The following is a 24,227-nucleotide window of genomic DNA, read 5'->3' on the forward strand; positions in this document are numbered from 1 at the left end:
TTATAATGCTCAAGTTCTCCCATTTTGAGCCTTAATTCTTCATTGGACTTGATGAGGAATACTGCTTGCGTTTTCAAGACTGTACATTTTTGTTTAAATTCTGTAATCTCTGCAGTAATAAACTCCACTGATTTGGAGATGGTCGCAATCATAATGGTATTTTGCCTGTGATGTCCTCCAGCTTTCCATCTTGAGAATCAAATCTTGCCGTAATCAGTTTTTTTTTTTTTGAACCATGTTGCTTTTTTTTGTATACTTGTACAATCACCATCTAAATCTATGTGTCCCATAACAACCCATTCTCCAGAGTAGCTATGGTAAGCTATTGAATTAATAATTACTAATTAATTCATAATAATTATGCATAACTATAGTTCATAACTACTCACGAACTATCTAATTGAGCGAGTTTATCAGTTTTACACACCCTGTAGTGCTGCTTCGGCATAATGGTTTATTGAATTATCAAAAACATAGTTGACAGATTATTCAGTTATAAAACAATTGTTTGTTACGGATCTCTTCTTCAACTTTTATTAGAAGTTGAATCTGTTTAGCGTTCATTCATAAGCACAGACGCAAGGCTGATATGGAAAAAGTGAAAAACATTTATTCTCCTCAGTATTTAAACAACACTTGTAATCTAGATAAGAAATAAAGTATTGCTTCCAGTTAAACTCCATGTAAAATTTACTTTATTGTTTTAATGTGTGTGTGTGTGTTTCCTAAATTAATGAATTCAAACACAGTATTTTAGCAGTTAAATGTTTGTGTTTTCAGAAATACAGTTTTTTAAAGGAACCCAACTGAACAGTAATCTGATAAACATATTAATTACATGTGTGTAGCATATTTACTGCTGTAAATCTCAATAAATTCTCAAACTGCTCAAGTTTAACAGACACAAAACCACCAAACCTTCAGGAATATTTCAGTAACAGATTAAACATTAAAGTGCAATTTATATGAGCTCCACGTAATTAGAGGGAAACATCCCATAATGCCCACCAGGCCCGTAACCGTGCCACCAGCCTTCATCAGTCATCTCTACAACAGTGATGATGTCACCGGGGTCAAAGGTGATCTCAGTCTCATCAGCTGAGGAAAGAAAGACACTATGTTTATCTTTAAAATGGTTTACGTGTGTGAATTTCACTCTCCTCTCCTCTTCACTGATAGCTGGTGTGTGGTGGGAGTTCTGGAGCACTGTCGCTGCCTCTCATCATCCAGGTGGAGGATACACACTGGTGGTGGTTGAATAGATCCCCCTTCCAATACTATGTAAAGTGGCTTGAGTGTCTAGAAAAGCACTATATAAATCTGAGGAATTATTATTTTTATTATGCATTCCAATCCTGTTTAATTGCCCCTCATACATGAGAGTTAGATGAACGTTAGATGAACTTTGGATGAGAGTTAAGTTAACATTAGATGAATTTTATGTGAACCTTAGAAAAAGATTGATGATTGTTAGGTGAAATTACGTCGGTCCCTACAGGATTATGAGGAGTTTTTTTGTGATTGTTGCAGCCAAAAATGCTCGTTTTTGCTGCGGCTTTTAAAAAAAATTGCGATGGAGTTTCTTGTGCTTTTTTGTGGAAAACTTGAATCGGTGAAATCATTAACACACGAAATAGTTGTGCACGCTCTTTCACGGTGATGTTTGTTGGTAAATGAGAGCTTTTAGCTGTAGTCGTGTTCGTGATAACGTCACATGATGCGTCTCGGCTCAAATCTGCAGAAAATCTGCTGTAATTTTAAAAAACTGCAATCTCCTCTGACTATTGTGGAGTTACTTTATTTTGTGTTAATTTCTATGATCACAAAATCACAAAATCCTGGAGGACATGACTGTTAGGTGAATGGTGGATGAATGTTAGGTGAAAGTTAGAAAGCTGAATGGACATTAATGGTAACAAAATGGTAAAAAAAAAATGTATAACTTCTAACATTCATAATTATTTTCTCTTGCTGGGTTATAAGTGCTTTCTAATTGTAAAGCAACCTTGAGTGTGTAGAAAGGCGCTAAAAACCCCCAAACATTTTTATCATCATCATCATCATCATAATAATAATAATAATAATAATAATAATAATAATAATAATAATAATAATAAGAACAACAACAACAACAACAACAATATATTAATAGTCATAAAATTGTATGTTTAAACATTTTCATGCCCCATTCTGAATGTGACAACTTTTATATCTATATTTTTATAACTGGTGTAATATTTCAGTCCTTTCAGAATTTCTGCTCCAGTTCATGTGACTTTGTTATTGAGTTTATTGAGGTGTTGTTGAAATAAATGTAATATGAAATAACTTAAGACTCAGTTGATCTATAGACGATTCACATAAAGCAGGAAATTCAAAGAAAATGTTACTAAAACGCATTTTCAGAATATTATTCTGATTATTTTACGTCATGCTTGGTCTTGTTTCAGGTTACACACACATTTAATTTTTAACTATCTGAAATTATTATATTTTTTGTGTGGAGTAATTGTAAAAGAGAGAACTGTTTTCCTTTATTAATCCAGAAACTACAGGGATGTAAACTGTTACATTGTATTGTAGATGTGTGTAAGTGACAGCAGCACTCACCCGCCTGATAATCATACAGAGCTTTAGCGTAGAGACTCTGCTGCAGACCAGCCGACTGTTTCACTGTTGACATTCTGTCATCTTTCACCTTACAAACATAAATGCACACACACACACACACACACACACACACACACACACACACACACAACCACAAAGATGCACAAACACACAGACACAGACACACACACACACACACACACACACACACACACACACACACACACACACAGATTTACTAACATAGTGGGCTCCAAGCTCCACGTCTCTTCTTTGAGTCTAGTTCATGTTTAATTTCTTGGTGCTTCATCATCTGAATTCAATATTAAACCTTTGTATGATGTAATGGGACTGACAAGATACTGGAGTCTGGAGGTGTGTAAAGAAGATGAAGGGGTGAATTAAATCCTCCCTCAGGATATGGACACTGCAGTCTAGTGTGAGTGTGTGTGTGTGTGTGAGAGTGTGTGTGTGTATATGTGCTTGTGTGTGTGTCTGTGTCTGTGTGTGTGTGTCTCTGTGTGTGTGTGCTTGTGTGTGTTTGTGTTTGTGTGTTTGTGCGCGTGTGTGTGTGTGTCAAGGTTATAATCGTAAACGAAAACGAATGAAATAACGAACACCAGGTGTGAAAAAACATTGTCGTTAACCGAAATCGATATAAAAACGAGGCATTACAAAAAAATTATAACTAACTAAAACTATATTGTCTGTTTGGAAAACTAACTAAAATAAAATACAATTATAGAGTAAATGTCCTTAGTTTTCGTCTTTGTCGATGTCTTTCATAGAGCAAATATCTTTCAGTTGACATTTCCGACTGGGAACCTGGAAATTACGACATTCCATGTCAAATTGATAACAGCATAGTCCATGCTCCTTGACTGGCATCATGGTGGTAACGGAAGTCAGAAGAAAGCGGCAGAGTCCTATTTGGGATTACCTTGAATATGACTGTGTGTCAGATAAAACCAAATGCCTTGCAGTGGAAGGTGGTGAAGTATGTGGACAATTTATTAAAGGGAAAAATCCCACGAATTTGAAAGTACATTTGAGAAGCACGCACAAGCAGGCTAGCCTAACTTACCTTAATAAGGTAAAGGAGAACGTCAAGCCCCCCTCCCCCAAAACAGAAGCTAACCCCGGTACAGAGCTAGGCAGCATGATGGAAACAACCGCAGGACAGAGAACACGACAGCAGAGCTTTCACCGGCGATCCGATAGCTGCTGGGTAGTAAATACGCAGGAACTCCACAAGCGGGAGGAAGTGCTGGTTAATATGTTTATTGATACTGGGATGTCTACACAACTGTGTGAGTTGCCTTCAAAATGTTCAACACTTTACTTGAACCAAAGTTAAAAACACCTGGAGCTGCAAGAGTCAACAGCCTTATTGGGGTTAAGATGGATACGGCAAAGCCGAAGTCACATCAGTGTGTGTGCTGTCCCAAATGTGTTGGTTCTTGATTAAAAACCTGGCAGTTTGGGCTTTGTCTTTGCTGCTGATTCGTACAACAACAATTACAAACAATAAATAAATAAATAAATAAATAAATAAATAATAATAATGTTACTTGCCTCATCGTAGACTCTGTGATGTGATGGAACGTCATAGATGTTTTCCTCCAGCGTTCCCTCTCCATTACAAGCTAAAAATTCCACACACAGGAGTGAAATTTCAGTTGAGTGACATAAACATGATTTTTTTTTTACATCACCATCATTCATTAGACTACAAAGAATAAATGATTCAGTTACTCAGTGTTCAGAGCTGCTCACTGCCACCAGCACAGATCTGTAAAAAATAACACACACAGTGCTTGTCCCCTGAACAGTACCACTCGGTTCACCTGGTACCGGAGTGAGAAGGGAACCACATTCAGCATGGGTCCTTACAGGTATGTATGGCACAGCTCACTTGGCATCGAACTTGTTGTTCGATGCTGAGAAGCTGTTCTGCTCACCACGGTTGTAAAGAGTGATTATATGAGTTACTATATCCTTCCTGGCAGCTCAAACTAATCTGGCCATTTTCCTCTGACCGCTCTCACCAACAAGGTGTTTCCACCCACAGAACTGTCACTCACTCAATGTTTTTTTGTTTTCCGCACGATTCTGTGTAAACTCTAGAGACTGTTTTGTGTGAAAATCCCAGGAGATCAGCAGTTTCTGAAATACTCACTCCAGTCCATCTGGCACCAACAACCATGCCATGGTTAAAGTCACAGAGATCAGACTTTTTCTTCATTCTGATGTTTGATGTGAACATTAACTGAAGCTCGTGAACCTGTATCTGCATGATTTTATGCGCTGTGCTGCTGCCACATGATTGGCTAATTGGATAACTGCATAAATGTGCAGGTGTACAGGTGTTCCTTATAAAGGGCATGGTGAGTTTACAAACAGTAAATATGACACTATTAATTAATTATAAAATCATCCCCTTAAAGTTCATTGATTTTTTTTTACACAGAAACATCTGAGGAGAGACATCTTAATCAGAGACACTGATTATCTCAAGGAGTAAATATTTTATGGATAAAATTATGAATGAAATTAAAGTGAGCTGTAAGTGTTCTTGTGATTCAGTTTCATTTACATTGACATTTATGGCATTTGGTAGATGCCGTTATCCAGAGTGACTTACAGAAGTGCTTTAAATCTCTATCAATAAATACATCCTGATACTGGTTCACTAGGTCACAGACTAAGAATATCATTAGTCTTAAAACTCTGTTGGGAGGAAAAATAGTAAGAAAATACAGACTTTTGAAAATGAAAAGTGCTAATTTAAGTACTTTAGGAAGAGGTAAGTCTTTAGAAGTCATTTGAGGACTGCAGGCGACTCAGCTGTTCGGACATTTAGGGGAAGTTCATTCCACCACAGAGGTGCCAGAACAGAGAAGAGTCTTGATGCTGGTCTTCCTTGTACCCTGAGAGATGGTGGGACCAGTCGAGCGGTGCTAGAGTTTCGGCGGGAGTGTGGTGCAGTGCAGGGTGTGATAAGTGATTTGAGATAAGTGAGTGCTGGTCCATTTTTGGCTTTGTAGGCAATCATCAGAGTTTTAATTCTAATGTGGCTACAGGAAGCCAGTTGAGGAAGCATAGCAGTGTGGTGGTGTGGGAGAACTTAGGAAGGTTGAAAACCAGTCAAGCAGCTGCATTCTGGATCAGTTGCAGAGGTGGAATGGAGCTCAAGGCAGACCTGCCAGGAGCGAGGTGCAGTAGTCCAGTCTCGAAATGACAAGAGACCGAACCAGCACCTGAGTGGCCTGTGTGGATAGAAATGGACGAATCCTTCTGATGTTGTAAAGTAGAAATTGACATGAGCGTGACAGATTAGCAATGTGAGAGGGAGGAAAAGCACAGTTGATTGTTCATGGTTACCCCAAGGTTGCATGCAGTAACTGAAGGTGGGATCAGAGAGTTGTCCCGGGAGATCACAAGATGCCGACATGGTGATGAATCACCTGGGATGAACAGCAGTTGGACAAGTTTCAGCTGATGAGCTGCCATCCATGATGACATGTCTGCCAAACACGCTGAGATCTGAGTGGAAACAAGAGGGTTTGAGTGAGGGAAGGAGAGGTTGAGTGTCATCCGCATAGCAGTGGTATGAAAACCCATGTGAAGATATGATTTCACCAAGAGATTCAGTATACAGGGAGAACAGAAGAGGACCAAGTACAGAGGCTTGTGAGACACCTGTGGAGAGCCTGCGGGAGCAGATGTGGATCCCCTCCATGTCACTTGGTATGAGCGACCCTCCAGGTAGGAAGGAAACCACTGCCATGCTGCACCACGAATTCCGAGACTCGTGAGGGTGGAGAAGAGAGTCTTGTGGTTGATTGTGTCAAACGCTGCTGAAAGGTCGAGGAAGATGAGGACTGATGACAGTTTCGCTGATCTAGCAGCATGGAGCTTCTCAGTGATGGTCAAAAAGACAGTTGCTTGTAGACAGTGTGTTTAAGGATTTTAGATAGAATAGAGAGAAGTGATACCGGTCGGTAGTTGCCGATGTCAGAGGCATCCAGAGCGGGTTTCTTCAGGATGGGAATAACCCTTGCTCTCTTGAATGCAGTTGGTACATGACCAAATGATATGGAGCCATTGATAATAGTCATGATGAAGGGGAGGAGGTCTTGTGAGATTGTCTGGAGCATTGTGGAAGGGATTGATCCAATGCGCAGGTAGTAGGACTGCAAAACAAGATGACCTGCAGGATCTCTTCTGTTGAAGAGTTCTGTTAATCCTGTGGTGTATCAGGCTAATGCTTATAAGCTCTGTTAATAGTGCTGCTCTCACACTTTTATTATTAATGTTATAAGCACTGTTAATAGTGCTGTTCTTGCCTGGTTGTGTTTCAGAGGCTCTGTTAGTGAGGAAATTTGTTTCTTTTTGACTGAAGATGTCTCTGGGATTGACGGCACGCTGAGAGATGATGGCCGCTGCATCCTGCACAAATACAGACATAATGATTCAATGTTTAACTTTATTACACACACACACACACACTCACACGCACGCACACACACACACACACACACACACACACACACACACACAACCACACGCACACACACACACACACAACCACACGCACGCACACACGCGCACACACACACACACACACACACACACACACACACACACACACGTTTAATTCTGTTCTCCACACTGCATGTGTTTACTCACATTGGCTTCCTGAACAGATCTGGAGCTTCTTATTCCTTTCCACTGAGCAGCCTGAAGTTCTTGCTCCACCTGAATCCATTTCAGATGGTCAGACTTTAAGCACTCACTCATTAACATCACACACTGAGCACTTTATGGATTTTCTTACCGATTTCTGTTGATTTATATTTTTAGCTTCCTGCTTCTTCTCCTGCAGCCTGTGAGTCAGAAAAGAATTTTTGTTTGCTTCGTTTGATAATTTGATAATTTGATTTGATAAAACATAAAATAATTTATATTCAGATTAATCATTAATATGAAAGTCACAGGCTGAGTGTGAAGCGAGAGAATCACAGAAATGAAGAACACGTGTGAAATTTCAAAACAATTATGAAGGCAGAAACAAAAAACACAATAAACAAAAAAATCACAGAAAAGAAAAGCAACTTATGTATTACACAGCAAGCATTAAGTGTACAACTGTATGATATGACAAACAAACAAACAAACAAACAAATAAAGTATTTAATGAATTAGTGTTACGGTACCGCCAGCAGATGGCGCTGTGGCGACAACATGCACGAGCAGCTTGAGAACGCGCACGTGCGTGAAGTGCGCATGGACGCTAAATCTGGGTTAAGTGTCGCCAGCTGTCGGCAAACAAGGGACTGTCTACTTAAACCCCTCGCGTTGCTGCGCACATCGTGCGGCATTAAACTAAAATAAACTAAACTAAGCTAAAGAGGCCAAGCCAAGCCAAGCCAAGAAAGGACTAACAGAGAAGACGACGGAATGTATAATGATGTCAGGATGTGATATTGCCATGCTCTGTCTGTTTTCCTGTCCTTTAGTTCATACCCTGTCGTTGTTGAGTGTTTGTATACAGTCCTAGTTAACTGAGATGTTCCTGTTCTACTTAAATGGGAGATTCCTGCTTTAGTTAAATTAAGTGTTCATACTCTAGGTACATGAAGTGTCCATGCTCTAGGTTAGAGTTTTATGTTTGGATCTGGTTTCCTGCCTCCTCGTGTGTTTAGTCAAGTGGCACAATAAAGACTGCTCTCCTGCACTTACTTCCGGTCTCCAAGTCCCTGTTTCGTAACAATTAGCAACATACAGTGCATTGACAATTAATCATCCATCCATCCATCCTCAACCGCTTATCCGTAATCGGGTCGCGGGGGTAGCAGCTCCAGCAAGGGACCCCAAACTTCCCTTTCCCGAGCCACATTAACCAGCTCTGACTGGGGGAGCCCGATGTGTTCCCAGGCCAGTGTGGAAATATAGTCTCTCCACCTAGTCCTTGGTCTTCCCCGAGGTCTCCTCCCAGCTGGACGTGCCTGGAACACCTCCCTAGGGGGGTGCCCAGGGGGCATCCTTACCAGGTGCCCGAACCACCTCAACTGGCTCCTTTCAACGCAAAGGAGCAGCGGCTCTACTCTGAGTTCCTCTCGGATAGCTGAGCTCCTCACCCTATCTCTAAGGGAGAGGCCAGCCACCCTCCTGAGAAAACCCATTTCGGCCGCTTGTACCCGCGATCTAGTTCTTTCGGTCATTACCCAACCTTCATGACCATAGGTGAGGGTAAGAATGAAAATTGCCCGGTCGATCGAGAGTTTTGCCTTCCGTCTCAGCTCTTTTCGTCACAACGGTACGGTCAAGCGATTGCAATACCGCTCCCGCTGCTCCGATTCTCCGGCCAATCTCCCGCTCCGATGTCCCCTCACTCGGGAACAAGACCCCGAGGTACTTGAACTCCTTCACCTGAGTTATGTTCTCATTCCCTACCCGGAGTAGGCACTCCATCGGTTTCCTTCTGAGAACCATGGCCTCAGATTTAGAGGTGCTAATCCTCATCCCAGCCGCTTCGCACTCGGCTGCGAACCGATCCAGTGAGTGCTGGACGTCACGGGCCGATGATGCCATCAGGACCACATCATCTGCAAAAAGCAGCAATGAGATCCTCAGGTCACCAAACCGCAACACCTCCCCACCATGACTATGCCTCGATATCCTGTCCATGAATATCACAAATAGGATTGGTGACAAAGCGCAGCCCTGGCGGAGACCAACCCCCACCAGGAACAAGTCCGACTTTTTGCCGAGCATCCGGACACAGCTCTCGCTTTGGGCATACAGCGATTGGATAGCCCTATGAAGGGAAACCCTCACCCCATAGTCCCTCAGCATCTCCCACAGTAGACCCCTGGGGACCCGGTCATACGTGTTCTCGAGATCCACAAAACACATGTAGACCGGTTGGGCATACTCAATCAATACTCAATCAATCCCCTGGGCTTTGCCACTGTGTAGTTGTTTGACTACCTCAGTGATCCCCACCACGGAAATTGACGATGATCCCCCATCAGCCTCCACCTCTGCCTTTACCATAGAGGGCATGTTAGTCAGATTCAGGAGTTCCTCAAAGTGTTCCTTCCACCGTGCAATTACTTCCTCAGTTGAGGTCAACAGTGTCCCATCCTTACTGTACACAGCTTGGATGGTTCCCCGTTTCCCCTTCCTGAGGTGGCGGATGGTTTTCCAGAAACACCTTGGTGCCAACCGAAAGTCCTTCTCCATGTCCTCTCCGAACTTCTCCCAAAACCACTGCTTTGCCTCTTTCACGGCAGAAACTGCAGCCCTTCTGGCCTGTCGGTACCTTGCAACTGCCTCCGGAGTCCTCCGGGAAAACACATCAGTCAGACGGCTTCCCTGACCACCGGTGTCCACCACGATGTTCGAGGGTTACCGCCCCTTGAGGCACCTAAGACCTTGAGACCACAGCTCTCTGCCGCAGCTTCAGAAATGGAGGCTTTGAACATTGCCCACTGGGGTTCAATGCCCCCAACCTCCACAGGGATGCCAGAAAAATTCCGCCGGAGGTGTGAGTTGAAGATCTCACGGACAGGAGCCTCCTCCAGATGTTCCCAGTTCACCCGCACTACCCGTTTGGGCTTTCCAGGTCTGTCCAGAGTCTTCCCCCACCCCTTTATCCAACTCACCACCAGATGGTGATCAGTTGACAGCTCCGCCCCTCTCTTCACCCGAGTGTCCAGAACATGCGGCCTCAGATCAGATGATACGATTACAAAGTCGATCATCGACCTTCGGCCTAGGGTGCTCTGGTACCACGTACACTTATGAGCCTCCTTATGTTCGAACATGGTATTCGTTATAGACAGTCCATGACTAGCACAGAAGTCCAATAACAAATGCCCGCTCGAGTTTAGATCAGGCAGGCCGTTCCTCCCAATCACGCCTCTGCAGTTATCTCCATCATTGCCCATGTGCGCGTTGAAGTCCCCCAGCATAACTAGGGAGTCCCCTACTGGTGCCCCATACAGGACTCTGTTCAGGGTCTCCAAGAAGGCCGAGTACTCTGAACTGGTGTTCGGTGCATATGCACAGACAACAGCCAGAGTTTCCCCCCTCCCACAACCCGTAGGCGTAAGGAAGCGAAACTCTCGTCCACTGGTGTAAACTCCAACGTAACGGTGCTCAGCCGGGGACTTGTGAGTATCCCCACACCCGCCCGGTGCCTCACACTCTGGTCAACTCCAGAGTAGAATAGAGCCCATCCCCTATCCAGGAGTACGGTTCCAGACCCGAGACTGTGCGTAGATGTAAGCCCCACCAGAGCTAACCGGTAGCGCTCCACCTCCCGCACAAGTTCCAGTTCCTTCCCCCACAGAGAGGTGACATTCCACGTCCCCAGAGCCAGGCTCTTCCGCCCGAGTCTGGTCCGTTGAGGCCCCTGACCTTCACTGCCACCCGTGTAGCAGCGCACCCGACCCCCACGGTTCACCCCACGAGTGGTGGGCCCATAGGATGGAGAGGGGGGTGCCACGTTGCTTTTTCGGGCTTTGCCCGGCTGGGCTCCGTGGCAAACCCAGCCACCAGGCGCTTGCAGTCGGGCCCTCCCTCTGGGCCTGGCTCCAGACGGGGGCTTCCTCCGGGCAGTGTAACTCCTTCTTTCTTTATCTTTTTCATGAGGGTTCTTGGAACCATTCTTAGACTGGCCCCTCCCCTGAGACCACTTTGCCTTGAGAGACCCTGCCAGGAGCACAAGGCTCCAGACAACACAGCCCTCAGGTTCAGAGGGACACACAAACCTCTCCACCACGATAAGGTGACGCTTCCCGGAGAGGGATAATTAATCATTTACAATATAATATACAATCTAATCTAAATCAAAGTCAATCTACTTTAATGTAGTCAAATCTAGCTATAATTTAAGTATAATTGAAATAGTTTAACCTAATCTAATCTAAGTCAATCCAATCTAATTTATTGTCATTTAATCTAAATTTAACCTGTTTTTTTATTTAATGCAATCTAATTGAAACATGATGTGATGAATGTGATTAATATGATGATGGAATTAATGTGATGTGATTAATATGATGTGATTAAAATGATGATGTGATTAATGTGATGTGATTAATATGATGTGATTAATTTAATGTGATGATGTGAGTAATGTGATGATGTGAGGAATGTGATGACGTGATTAATGTGATGTGAGTAATGTGATGCTGTTATTAATGTGATGCTGTGATTAATGTGATGATGTGTTGAAAGTGATGTGAGCGATGTTATGATGTGATTAATGTGATGCTGTGATTAATGCGATGATTAATGCGATGAGAGTGAGTAATGTGATGTGATTTATGTAATGTTATTAATATGTTGTGAATAATGTGATGATGTGATTAATGCGATGCTGTGATTAATGTGATGATGTGATGTGATTGATGTGATAACATGATGAATGTGATGTGAGTAATGTAATGATGTGATTTATGTGATGTGATTAATGTGATGACGTGATGAATGTGATGTGAGTAATGTGATGCTGTGATTAATGCGATGATTAATGCGATGAGAGTGAGTAATGTGAGTAATGTGATGTGATTTATGTGATGTTATTAATATGATGTAATTAATGTGATGATGTGATTAATGTGATGACGTGATTAATGTGATGCTGTGATTAATGTGATGATGTGATTAATATGATGTGATTAATGTGATGACGTGATTAATGTGATGATGTGACTGGTCACCTCTGCTGATTGATCTGTTTGGCTCTCTCTCTCAGCTGTCGCTCTCTCTCTGCTGTCTCTCTCTCCTCCTGTTCTTTTCTCTCTTTCTCCACTCTCTGTCGTTCCTCCTCTGCTTTTTTTCGCTCCTGCTGACGGTGAGTTTGTTCCTCTTTCTAATGAAGAGATACAGAGAAAGACGAGTAAAAAACAATCATACCCTCCTGTGCTCATTTCATGTGGAAATGCAAGGTCTCTATCTGTTGCCAGTTAAGTGAGTTACTACGGCAACAGTCCTAGTGATAGGAAAACTAATTTACCTCCCGTTTACAAAAAAAACTGCTAATCATAGCAAGACACTAAAATTTCTTCATTTAAACTTTTAAACACCTTGGATAATGTAATATCCTACATTAACACCACGTTTATTTCACCTAACATAAATAGAAACACTCTTGTTAAGTTGTGTTTGTTGAACAGGCTCGGGATAAACTTAAATTCATCCAGCAACCTGTGAGGCCCCACCCTGCCGACATGAACCCCCTCCCCAGCCTCCTTTTATCAGGGTGTTTGGTCATCTTTATCTGCACATGAAAGCTAATAGAACTGCATTAATTTAGTAAGACGATACGATGTACAGACTGAAGACTCCATAATTACTGAAATGAAATTGTTTCAGTTATATTGTTCTTGCTGGTCCATTGCTGTGTGAACAATCCACTACACCTATACACACCTGCTATTGTGCTGCTAGTGTACATGCCAGATGTAGGTAATACACACTTCTGAGTCATTAGCAAAATTCAACATGGGTGTGTTTAAAGTCAGCACTGAGATGTACAACTGCTCTCTTACCTCCAATTGAGCCCAGAAATTTTCCCTGTCGGTTCCATTAATTTCCTCTAAAGCACTGGTTTTATAATACTTTGAACCCTGTGCATGCACACACACGCGCGCACACACACACACACACACACACACACACACACACACACACACACACAAAAACACACACAGATTTAATATGTGTTTAATTCTACTCTCCATCACACACTGAACACTGCATGTGTTTACTCACATTGGCTTCCTGAACAGATCTGGAGCTTCTTATTCCTTTCCACTCAGCAGACCGAAGTTCTTGCTCCACCTGAATCCATTTCAGATGTTCAGATGTTTAGCACTCACTCATTAACATCACACATTGAGCACTTTATTGATTTTCTGAGATTTGGTTCTTTACCGGTTCCCGTCGCTGCTGATTTTGATGCTCGGTTTCCTGTCTCTTCTCAAACAGTCTGTGAGAGACGAGAGGAAAGAAACCTTCACTACAGAAAAAACAAACACTAACTACATAAACAACTGCATTTCATTTCATTCTTTATTTTTCTCCCTGCTATAATTAAACATGATGGTTTTCCATTATTGATGCAGAACTGCATCTTCAACATTCTGTTACCAGATAAATGTAGTTTTGTTTTCAGAATAAATTAGCTTATTTAAGCTAATTATAATCATAAGTGGTGATCTGATTGGTGTGATGTGATGTGAGTAATGTGATGTGATTAATATGATGGGATTAATATGATGTGATTAATGTGATGATGTGATTAATGTGATGATGTGACTGGTCACCTCTGCTGATCGATCTGTTTGGCTCTCTCTCTCAGCTGTCGCTCTCTCTCAGCTGTGTCTCTCTCCTCCTGTTCTATTCTCTCTTTCTCCACTTTCTGTCTTTCCTCCTCTGCTTTCTTTTGCTCCTGCTGACGGCGAGTTTGTTCCTCTTTCTAATGAAGAGATGCAGAGAAAGACGAGTAAAAAACAATCATACCCTCTTGTGCTCATTTCCTTTGGAAATGCTAGGTCTGTATCTGTTGCTGGTTAAGCGAGTTACTACGGTAACAGTCCTAGAGACAGGAAAACTAATTTACCGCCAGTTTACAAAAAACTAATTTATTCATTTATTTGCTGCACATGATAGCAAGACACTAATGTTTCCTCATTTAAACTTTTAAACACCTTGGATGATGTAATATCTTACATTAACACCATGTTTATTTTACCTAACATAGATTAAAAGTACTCTTGTTAAGTTGTGCTTGTTGAACAGGCTCGGGCTAAACTTAAATTCATCCAGCAACCTGTGAGGCCCCGCCCTGTCAACATGAACCTTTCATGTTCACCATGGACAATTCCCCAGACCACCAGAGGGCACCCTCACTCAAACATTTAAAAAATATATATTTTGTTGTCTGCCATGCTTCCTGTGTTTGTTCACACCTGTTTTGTGTTTCCCTAATTAGTCACCCTATTTAAGTTCTGTGTGTTCCCCTTCCTTGTACCATGCATGTCTTTGAACTGGGGGAGGAAACCTCTGAAGCACGGGGAAAACATGCAAGCGTCACGCGCGCACACACACAGGGCTGTGGTGGGAATTGAGCCCTCAACCCGGGAGGTGTGAGGCAAACATGCTAACCACTAAGCCACTGCGCCCCCCCCATATATATATATTTATGTATTTTAAATGTGAGTGACTGTGAAATATCGGAATACTGTGTGTGTGACAACATTAAAACACGATCACCCCTATGTCTATGCACAGCTTAGGAGCGCTTAGGAGCCTTAGGTGCATTGAATTGAGTGCACACAAAGGTATTAGTGAATGTGAAGCAGTGACTTAACGTTAAGCAAGTGTGCAGAGACTGTTACATCTCAGGACACTTCAGTTCTGCGAGCACTGAGCCCTGAGACAGGTGCACTTCCTTTCACCTCGCTGGCAACAAACAACTTTAGAAAATACACATGTTCACTTCACATCTCTATCTGCACATGAAAGCTAATAGAACTGCATTAATTTAGTAAGACGATACGATGTACAGACTGAAGACTCCATAATTACTGAAATGAAATTGTTTCAGTTATATTGTTCTTGCTGGTCCATTGCTGTGTGAACAATCCACTCCACCTATACACACCTGCTATTGTGCTGCTAGTGTACATGCCAGATGTAGGTAATACACACTTCTGAGTCATTAGCGAAATTCAACAAGGGTGTGTTTAAAGCCAGCACTGAAATGCACAACTGCTCTCTTACCTCCACTTGAGCCCAGAAATTTTCCCTGTCGGTTCCATTAATTTCCTCTAAAGCACTGGTTTTATAATACTTTGAACCCTGCGCATGCACACACATACACACACACACACAGATTTAATATGTGTTTAAGTCTACTCTCCATCACACACTGAACACTGCATGTGTTTACTCACATTGGCTTCCTGAACAGATCTGGAGCTTCTTATTCCTTTCCACTCAGCAGACCGAAGTTCTTGCTCCACCTGAATCCATTTCAGATGTTCAGATGTTTAGCACTCACTCATTAACATCACACACTGAGCACTTTATTGATTTTCTGAGATTTGGTTCTTTACCGGTTCCCGTCGCTGCTGATTTTGATGCTCGGTTTCCTGTCTCTTCTCAAACAGTCTGTGAGAGACGAGAGGAAAGAAACCTTCACTACAGAAAAAACAAACACTAACTACATAAACAACTGCATTTCATTTTCATTTCAAATTTACTTAGGTAAGCTATGATGTATAGTCCATGTTAACCACAACATCAGAAGACTTATACACACTACTTATAGACACCCAAATAACAGTGTTGGGTAAGTTACAAAAAAAAAAATTATTACTACTATAAAATTGCAATTTGATTACATTACTGATTACTGCATGTAAAAAGTCATCAGATTACTAATTAATTTACTCTGAAGTTACTTTCAAAATCTATCAAACCTATAAAAATACACTACAAAATGAAACTTGTAGTTCTTTCACTAATTTTAGTGTGCGTTTGCCGGTGATTCATTAAAGTGCTCATTAACTGACGCAGCCACCAGGGGCATTGACTGTAATCAAATTGCATACATTTAAAATGTGATGATTTACATTACTGCGTTATCAGAGAAAGCAATTAGAATACAGTAACATGTTACACACACCATGAGAACTTGATTTTCACTCTTGTAGTTTATATCACCCTAATGTTACAGCAGATCTGATGTGATGAAATTATTCATATGATGCGATTAATATGATGTGATAAATATAATGGGATTAATGTGATAATGTGATTAATGTGATGCGATTGATGTGATAATGTGATTAATGTGATGCGATTAATGTGATGATGTGATTAATGTGATGTGATTAATGTGGTGATGTGATTAATGTGATGTGATTAATGTGATTATGTGATTGATTTGATGTGATTAATGTGATGATGTGACTGGTCACCTCTGCTGATTGATCTGTTTAGCTCTCTCTCTCAGCTGTCGCTCTCTCTCTGCTGTCTCTCTCTCCTCCTGTTCTTTTCTCTCTTTCTCCACTCTCTGTCGTTCCTCCTCTGCTTTTTTTCGCTCCTGCTGACGGCGAGTTTGTTCCTCTTTCTAATGAAGAGATGCAGAGAAAGACAAGTAAAAAACAATCATACCCTCCTGTACTCATTTCATGTGGAACTGCTATTCTACATTTCAGTACATTTTTAAATGCACCCTTGTCCGCTTCCCCTTGAATGAGTCAGAGGTTTGTTCTGTAATCTCAGTAAAGTTTTTTTTTAGCATTTGATGAGCTTTATATGTGCAAATTACCAGCATTATTTTAGTATTGTGTCAGCTTTCTGTAGTTCTGTAAATTTTTTTGAGCAATTAATGACCACGACATGAGTATTATAGGAGCATTAGATGAACATTTAAATTGGTGTTTGATTCGCATTATATGTGCTTTAGTTTAGTGTTATCTGAGCATTATCTGAGTGTTTGACTGAGTGCTTGATATTTAGATAAGCTTTAGATTAGTGTTTGATGATTGATAGGGTGCTATACAGTATATGAGTTATGAGTGAATGATGATTGTGATAATTGGGGTCATCACATAATGGAAGTGTAATAACCCACAGTGGTTAAGACATTGGACTACTGATAGGAGGGTTGTGAGTTCAAATCCCAGCTGTCATCTGCCACTTTTGGGCCCTGGAGCAAGGCCCTTAACCCTCAACTGCTCAAATGCATAAATGAGATAAATGTAAGTTGCTCTGCAAACCGTAGTCTGCTAAATGTAATGTAAGTGTTTGATAAATGTTATATCTGTGATAGATTAGTGTTATTTGTGCAATATACTTTTCTCTCACCTCCAATTGCGCCCAGAAGTTGTCCCTGTTAGTTCCTTTAATTTCCTCTAATGCGTTGGTTTTGCGATACGTTGAACCCTGCAGACACACGCACCCACGTGCGCACGCACACACACACACACAAAGCTGGTATAATTGATCCTGTCAGACTGATGCGTTTATTAGCTATAGTAAAATCTTAAAACCATCATGTTGTGCTGTGTTTGTCCCTGTGCAATCTTTTGTAAATACAATGGTATTCATGGTATATACACAGTGTGTATCTCACCATGTTGCTTATAAAAGATTGATACTCAGTTTCTCACCACAGGACGTGAGGCTGAAGTGCTGTTAAATTCATTTGATTCAGTGTGTAAGCTGTAAGTCACTCCTACAGCCTGAGAGACTTTATTCATAATGAGTTCAGGCTCAACATCATCTTCTGAATGTGCATTAATCATCACATGAGCTCCCTGCAATCACACAAATACATACAACACACATTTGTTTCAATATGATACACAATAACATAATATGGTAATGAAATGTTCCTCAGAGGCTCTGAATTATAACAGCGAAATTTAAAGGAAAGTATCAGGAAATCTGTCCATGAACTGAATCTGAAGAGAAAGTGGGTCATGCAGCAAGACTATGATCCTAAACACACGAGTCGTTCTAGCAACGAACGGTTAAAGAAGAATAAAGTTAATGTTTTGGAATGGCCAAGTCAAAGTCCTGACCTTAATCCAATAGAAATGTTCTGAAAGGACCTGAAGTAAGCAGTTCATGTGTGGAAACCCACCAACATCTCACAGTTGAAGCTGTTCTGTACTGAGGAACGGTATAAAATTCCTCCAAGCTGACGTGCAGGAGTGATCAACAGTTACCGCAAACGTTTATCTGCAGTTATTGTTGCACAAGGGGCTCACACCAAATACCAAAAGCAAAGGTGCACATACTTTTGCCACTCACAGATATGGAATATTCAATAATGTTCTGCAGTAAATAGGTCTGATTACCAAGAATGATGAGTAGGCTATTCCAGTGGTGCAAGGCTAAGAATCTCTTCCTAAATGTCAGCAAGACTAAAGAACTGGTTGTGGACTTCAAAAGGGAGCAATAGAGGACATAGCTCTTATCATCAACATGACCCCGGTGGAGAGAGTGAACAGCTTCAGGTACCTCGGCATACAGTACACATCAGCAACGACCTGTCATGGCCTTTTTAAACATCAAACTTGCGGAAGTTGCACATCTCCTTAGCGTTCCAGAAGTCCATTTATAGCAGCATAATAGAGAGCAATCTCACTGGAAACATCACCATCTGGTACGGTAACTGCAGTGCTGTGGACAAACAAAGCCCTGTGGAGGATGGTGTGTCCAGCAGATCACCAATTCAGGACTGCCCAGTCTGCAGGACATCTGCACAAGGTGGTGTAGGACCAGAGCAGTAATAATCCCAAAGGACAGAACACCTCAACAATGAACTATTCAGATGGCTTTGGTCTGGAAAGCTCCTCTGCAACCACATGCCCAGGACACTCATCATGAACATGAATGTTATGGCAATATTGGGCTTTGCATCCAGACGGAGCAGTGATTGTGGAAGGAGACCTTAATTGTGTTGAATTAAAGACAATACTGCCAAAATTTCACAAAAATGTTAACATCCCAACTAGAGAAAATAATATTTTGGACCAAGACTACACAAATGCTCCAGGAGCATACAAAGCCATCTGGGCTCATCAGATCATGTTTCCCTGATACTGACTCCGGCCTTTAAGCCTCTGATCTGCAGAACAAAAAGAGTTGTTTAGACAGTCGAGGTTTGGAGTGAGGAAGCCACCTCACAACTGCAAGACTGTTTTGAGCTCACAGACTGGGATGTATTTGCAGAAGGAGCTGATCTGGAGAAATATAGTACATCAGTCCTGGCCTACAATGACGTCTGCAGGGAGTCTATACTAACAACCAAAACCCTCAAAACGTTCCCCAACCAGAAGCCATGGCTGGACAGTAAGGTACGGTCTCTCATTAAAGAGCGTCATGTGGCTTATAAATCAGCGACACAAGGCCTATAGTAAGGCCAGGACAGAACTGATGAAAAGTATCAAAGAGGCGAAACACAAATACAAACAGCGCACTGAAGGTCATTTTGAGAACAGCAACACCCATAGCATGTAGGAGGGAATTAAAGCCATCACTGACTACAAGGGCAGTCCTTCACAAATCAGTCATGGCCCATCTCTCCCTGAATAATTTTTTTTGCTTGCGTTGATAACCAAAGCAACAGATTTGGAGTCCACCCTTTTCCAACAAAGGACATGCAAACACTCTCCTTACATCATCATCAAGCAAGAGCCACTCTGAGGAAGGTTGACATCCACAAAGCTGCAGGACCTGACAGGGTCTCGGGCCTCACACTCAGAACATGTGCTCACCAGTTAGCGGGGGTATTCATAAATATTTTCAAACTCTTATAACAGCTTGCCACGGTTTCCACCTGTCTCAAATCCACCATTATCGTTCCGGTGCCCAAAAGATCTGGGGTGGATTGCCTCAACGACAGTTGGGGTGGATTGCCGCCCAGTTGCCTTAACTCCCATCATCCTGAAGCACTTTGAGAAACTTATTCTATCACACATCAAAACCATCATCCCCAAGGATCTAGACGTCCCTCAATTTGCTGACCGAGCAAACAGATCTACGAATGACGCAACCTCAAGTTCACTTCACACAGCCTTAACACATTTTAGAGCAGCCAAACAGTTATGTAAGGATGCTATTCATTGATTTCAGTTCTGCTTTTAACACTATCATTCCTAACAAACTCATATGAAAACTAGGCAACCTGGGCCTAGATGCAGCACTCTGCTCATGGATCATGGACTTTCTCACTAACAGACCGCAACACATCAGAATAGGTAATCACATCTAACTTCCCAATAACTTGTACTTATGTACAATTGTTTGAACTGATGATCTTGGAATCTGCAATTGTTTAGAAATGGCTCCAAGAGACATTCCTGACATGTAAATCCACCATCCTCTTTTTCAGATCTGCACTGTGCTCCTAGGACTTTCTCATAGTACTGTGTGTTGCTCAATCCAATGAGTGCTTTCAAACAAACCCTTTTTATGTGTGCACATAGAAGCTGCCAGCTGTAGTCAATCATGATCACTAACAGGGCATTAAGAGGCCTGGGTCTTGGCAAATTAAAGGACATTTTGGAACTTTAAGCACCACTGAATTAATAATCTAAATGTTTGTATGTATATTTTTGACCTTATATGATTACAGAAAACCCCAAATGAATAAAAAATTTGTGAACAAAATTCTTGTTTTTAAAAAAAAAAAAAAATTATTAATTAAAGATGTATGTTGTACAATCATTCTACCCCAGAAGAAAAGTTCAAAGAAATTATTGCAAGCCCAATACTGCCATGACATTCATGTCTAGGGTGAGTGTAGTATGTAAACTTCCGACTGCAACTGTACATACATACATACTTACAAACAGTTTCATAAATATATTTTTGTATGCTCTTGTGGTTTGCTTGTCTTATTATTTTCAATGATCTGTTGTTCTATTGTCTTACAATCCCAATTACCTCATAGCCATTGTACTATTGTCTGTATATATACTGTTTTGTTATTCACACCCTTCAGAGCTGCCACATCTCATTTCTCTGCACCTTTGTATCTGCAATCCTGCAAACCTCCAATCTTATCCGCAAAGATAAGGGTAAGAGGTTCTTGTAGGTTTTCATTTCAACCAAGCAGGAGCCACACCTGATTCCACCTGTTTAATAAACTGTGCTTGGTTTTCACTAGACTCAGCTGTGGCTTCTGCTTGGTTTGGATGAAAACCGGCACCCACACTGACCCTTTCCGAATAAGATTGGACACCCCTGTCATAAGGACTGTCCTGTGCTCATTCTGGGACACTCATACACTGGAATGCTCATACTATACATCTTGTAAACACACTCAGGACTGTTTGTCTTTACTCTTCTACAGCTGTGTTCTTTAATGATTTATGTTCTTTTATGATTTACTATCTGGTCTCACCCAGGAGAGCATGGATTCCCTTTTGAGTCTGGTTCCTCTCAAGGGTTCCTCCTCATGTCGTCTCAGGGAGTTTTTCTTGTTTTTCACCATTGTCACCACTGGCTTGTTCATTATGGATCTAAATCTACATCTGGATTTCTGTAAAGCTGCGATGTGACAATGTCTATTATTAAAAGAAGGGATGCATTGATACTGACACTGGTATCAGGTATCGACCCAATACCATGCTCATTTACTCGTACTTGTAAAAGATGCCCCAAAACCAACATCTGATACCAGGTGGTACTATGTGATGTAAGGTCATTAAACATGTACCTTACTATGTGAGGTAAGGTACATTGCTACATTAATTACAGAGATCTAGACATATTTCATGAATATTGAACATACAGACTGCAAACTGTCTTCTGTGAAAATGCAGCATTTTCTTATAATACAAGTGACATGATCAAACAACTTACACAGTGAGGATTTCAATACTAGCAGCACAAGCTAGGCGAGAAAAATTTCTATAGATGACGCTATGTGAGTGAAACTAAAAGCTCTTGCCCAACATGTTATTCTTGATCAGCCACTATCAGTCATTGACAACGAGGTATTCAGATGCACTGAATATGAAAATGTACTTTACTTACAGCTGTATAGAAACATTTTCCAAAGTGAAACAAAACCCCCTCTTGTCCACTGCAAAACTACTCCACCAAGCTAATGCACTTTATTTAAAATCAACTTGCTAACATCATAACATTACATTTATGGGACTTGGAAGAGATATAATAAAGAATGATAAAGAATGAGTCCAGTACCCTAAGTGCATGAACACATGTGCTTTTCATCACATGATCTTCATCTTCTTTATGTTAACAAATATAAAACTCACCCTTAAAAAATGGGCCATGGAGTTGAAGTGATTAGCGCACACACCTCTCCTCACACCTGCCACTCCTTCACCAGTCTAAACACACACACACACACACACACACACACACACACACACACACACACACACACACACACACACACACAGATGGTTTAGATCCTGTTTTTCTACTCAACAACACTTTACTGAAAGCTCTTTAAAGGATCTCAGTGTTAACTCACCCAGTTAATGAGTATAAATTTTGGCACCCCGGAATTTGGATCAGTCACTCTGCAGAATGCGTACATCACTTTACCCGCATTGAGCTCCTGCACCATCTGATCTAAACCTCCACCTGAACACAGATAGGAACATGATTAACCCAAATCTGTACCTGAACACAGATAGGAACATGATTATAATTCCTTAATAATTCCTTAGAGTCATATAGCACTTTTCTAAACACTCAAAGCTCTTTACATGGTATGGGGGGGAGATCTCCTCAACCAGAACTAGTGTGTAGCCTCCACCTGGATGATGTGATGGCAGCCATATTGCTCCAGAACTCCCACCACACACCAGCTATTAGTGGAGAGGAGAGATTGATGCAGCCAGTTCAGTGATGGAGATTATTAGGGGGTGATAGAGAAGGGCCAATGGGGGAATTTGGGCAGAACCCCGGGGTTATACCCCTATTCTTTACCATAAGTGTCCTGGGATTTTTAATGACCACCGAGAGTCAGGAACTCGGTTTAAGATCTCATCAGAAAGAGTTTTTACAGTATAGTGTCCCCATCACTAAACTGGGGCATTAGACCCCACGCTGACCACAATGTGATTAACCTAAACCTCTACCTGAACAAGACGAGGAACATGATTAACCCAAGCCTCCACTTAAACCACACACACACACACACACACACACACAAACCTCCTTTTGCTGCTACTTGGATGTCATAGCTGTTTCCTTCATATGTAAATAAAACCCTGAAATACAGATACACAGAGAAAGTGACAATGTAATGTAATTTAAAAAAGAAAAGTCCAAACTTTTTTCTCACTTGTGTGTATTAGTGTGTGATAGTGTGCGTTAGTCTGTGCTTGTGTGTGATAGTGTGCGTTAGTCTGTGTTTGTGTGCGGTAGTGTGTGTTAGTGTGCAATAGTCTGCGTTAGTGTATGATGTGTGCTTGTGTCTGTTATTGTGTGATAGTGTGTGTTGGGTTCTGTTTGTGTGCGTTAGGGTGTGATAGTGTGCATTAGTGTCTATTAGTGTGAGATAATCTGTGTTACTGTGTGTTAGTGTGTGATAATCTATGTTAATGAGTGTTATTATGTAATAGTGTGTTAGTGTATTATAATGTGTGTTAGTTTCAATCATCTGTACTAATGTTCAGGTCACTTCTTCTGGAGTCTTGACAGAAAATATATAAAATCGATTCAGCACAACTCAGATCTTACAACAGAAACTCTGTGATGCGTGTGTGATCTGTGTGTACACCTGTGTGTAAATCTGTGTGTAAACCTGAGTGTACGGCTGTGTGTACACCTGTGTGTAAATCTGTGTGTAAACCTGACTGTACGGCTGTGTAAAGTGTAATAATATGTGCATCTTACCAGTCAGTGTCAGTTCTCCCATTCACCACTTCATTATAAGCATCAGAGAGTGCTGCACCGTGTTTACTCAGATTTACTGCCATCACTGATAAAGTCTTAATCTAAAAACACATAAAACACCAACATGTACACCATTAACATCGCTGTCTCTAACTCTAATGAACACACACACACACACACACACACACACACAC

The 24,227-nt window shown here is 41.5% G+C and overlaps 1 protein-coding gene across 2 annotated transcripts; it reads right to left on the minus strand.

Moving 5' to 3' along the window:
* Window positions 1–590: 590 nt before the first annotated feature.
* On the minus strand, window positions 591–24,227 carry LOC108276880 (drebrin-like protein B). 2 transcript variants are annotated; one of them, XM_053686985.1, is made up of 21 exons: window positions 24,034–24,227; window positions 23,350–23,405; window positions 22,661–22,773; window positions 22,440–22,514; window positions 17,814–17,960; window positions 17,509–17,586; window positions 16,617–16,768; window positions 15,750–15,804; window positions 15,588–15,656; window positions 15,415–15,492; window positions 13,956–14,107; window positions 13,564–13,618; window positions 13,402–13,470; window positions 13,179–13,256; window positions 12,348–12,499; window positions 7,451–7,499; window positions 7,303–7,371; window positions 6,960–7,062; window positions 4,186–4,256; window positions 2,611–2,698; window positions 591–1,098 (listed from the first exon to the last, which is right to left on the minus strand). In XM_053686985.1, the coding sequence occupies exons 1-21, from the start codon at window positions 24,114–24,116 to the stop codon at window positions 962–964; spliced, it is 1,929 nt and encodes a 642-aa protein (XP_053542960.1). In that variant the 5' UTR covers window positions 24,117–24,227; the 3' UTR covers window positions 591–961. The 2 variants fall into 2 exon arrangements, with proteins under 2 accessions (XP_053542960.1, XP_053542962.1); XM_053686987.1 differs by lacking the exon at window positions 15,415–15,492.

Source organism: Ictalurus punctatus, chromosome 16 (genome assembly GCF_001660625.3).
Source record: "Ictalurus punctatus breed USDA103 chromosome 16, Coco_2.0, whole genome shotgun sequence".
NCBI lineage: Eukaryota > Metazoa > Chordata > Actinopteri > Siluriformes > Ictaluridae > Ictalurus > Ictalurus punctatus.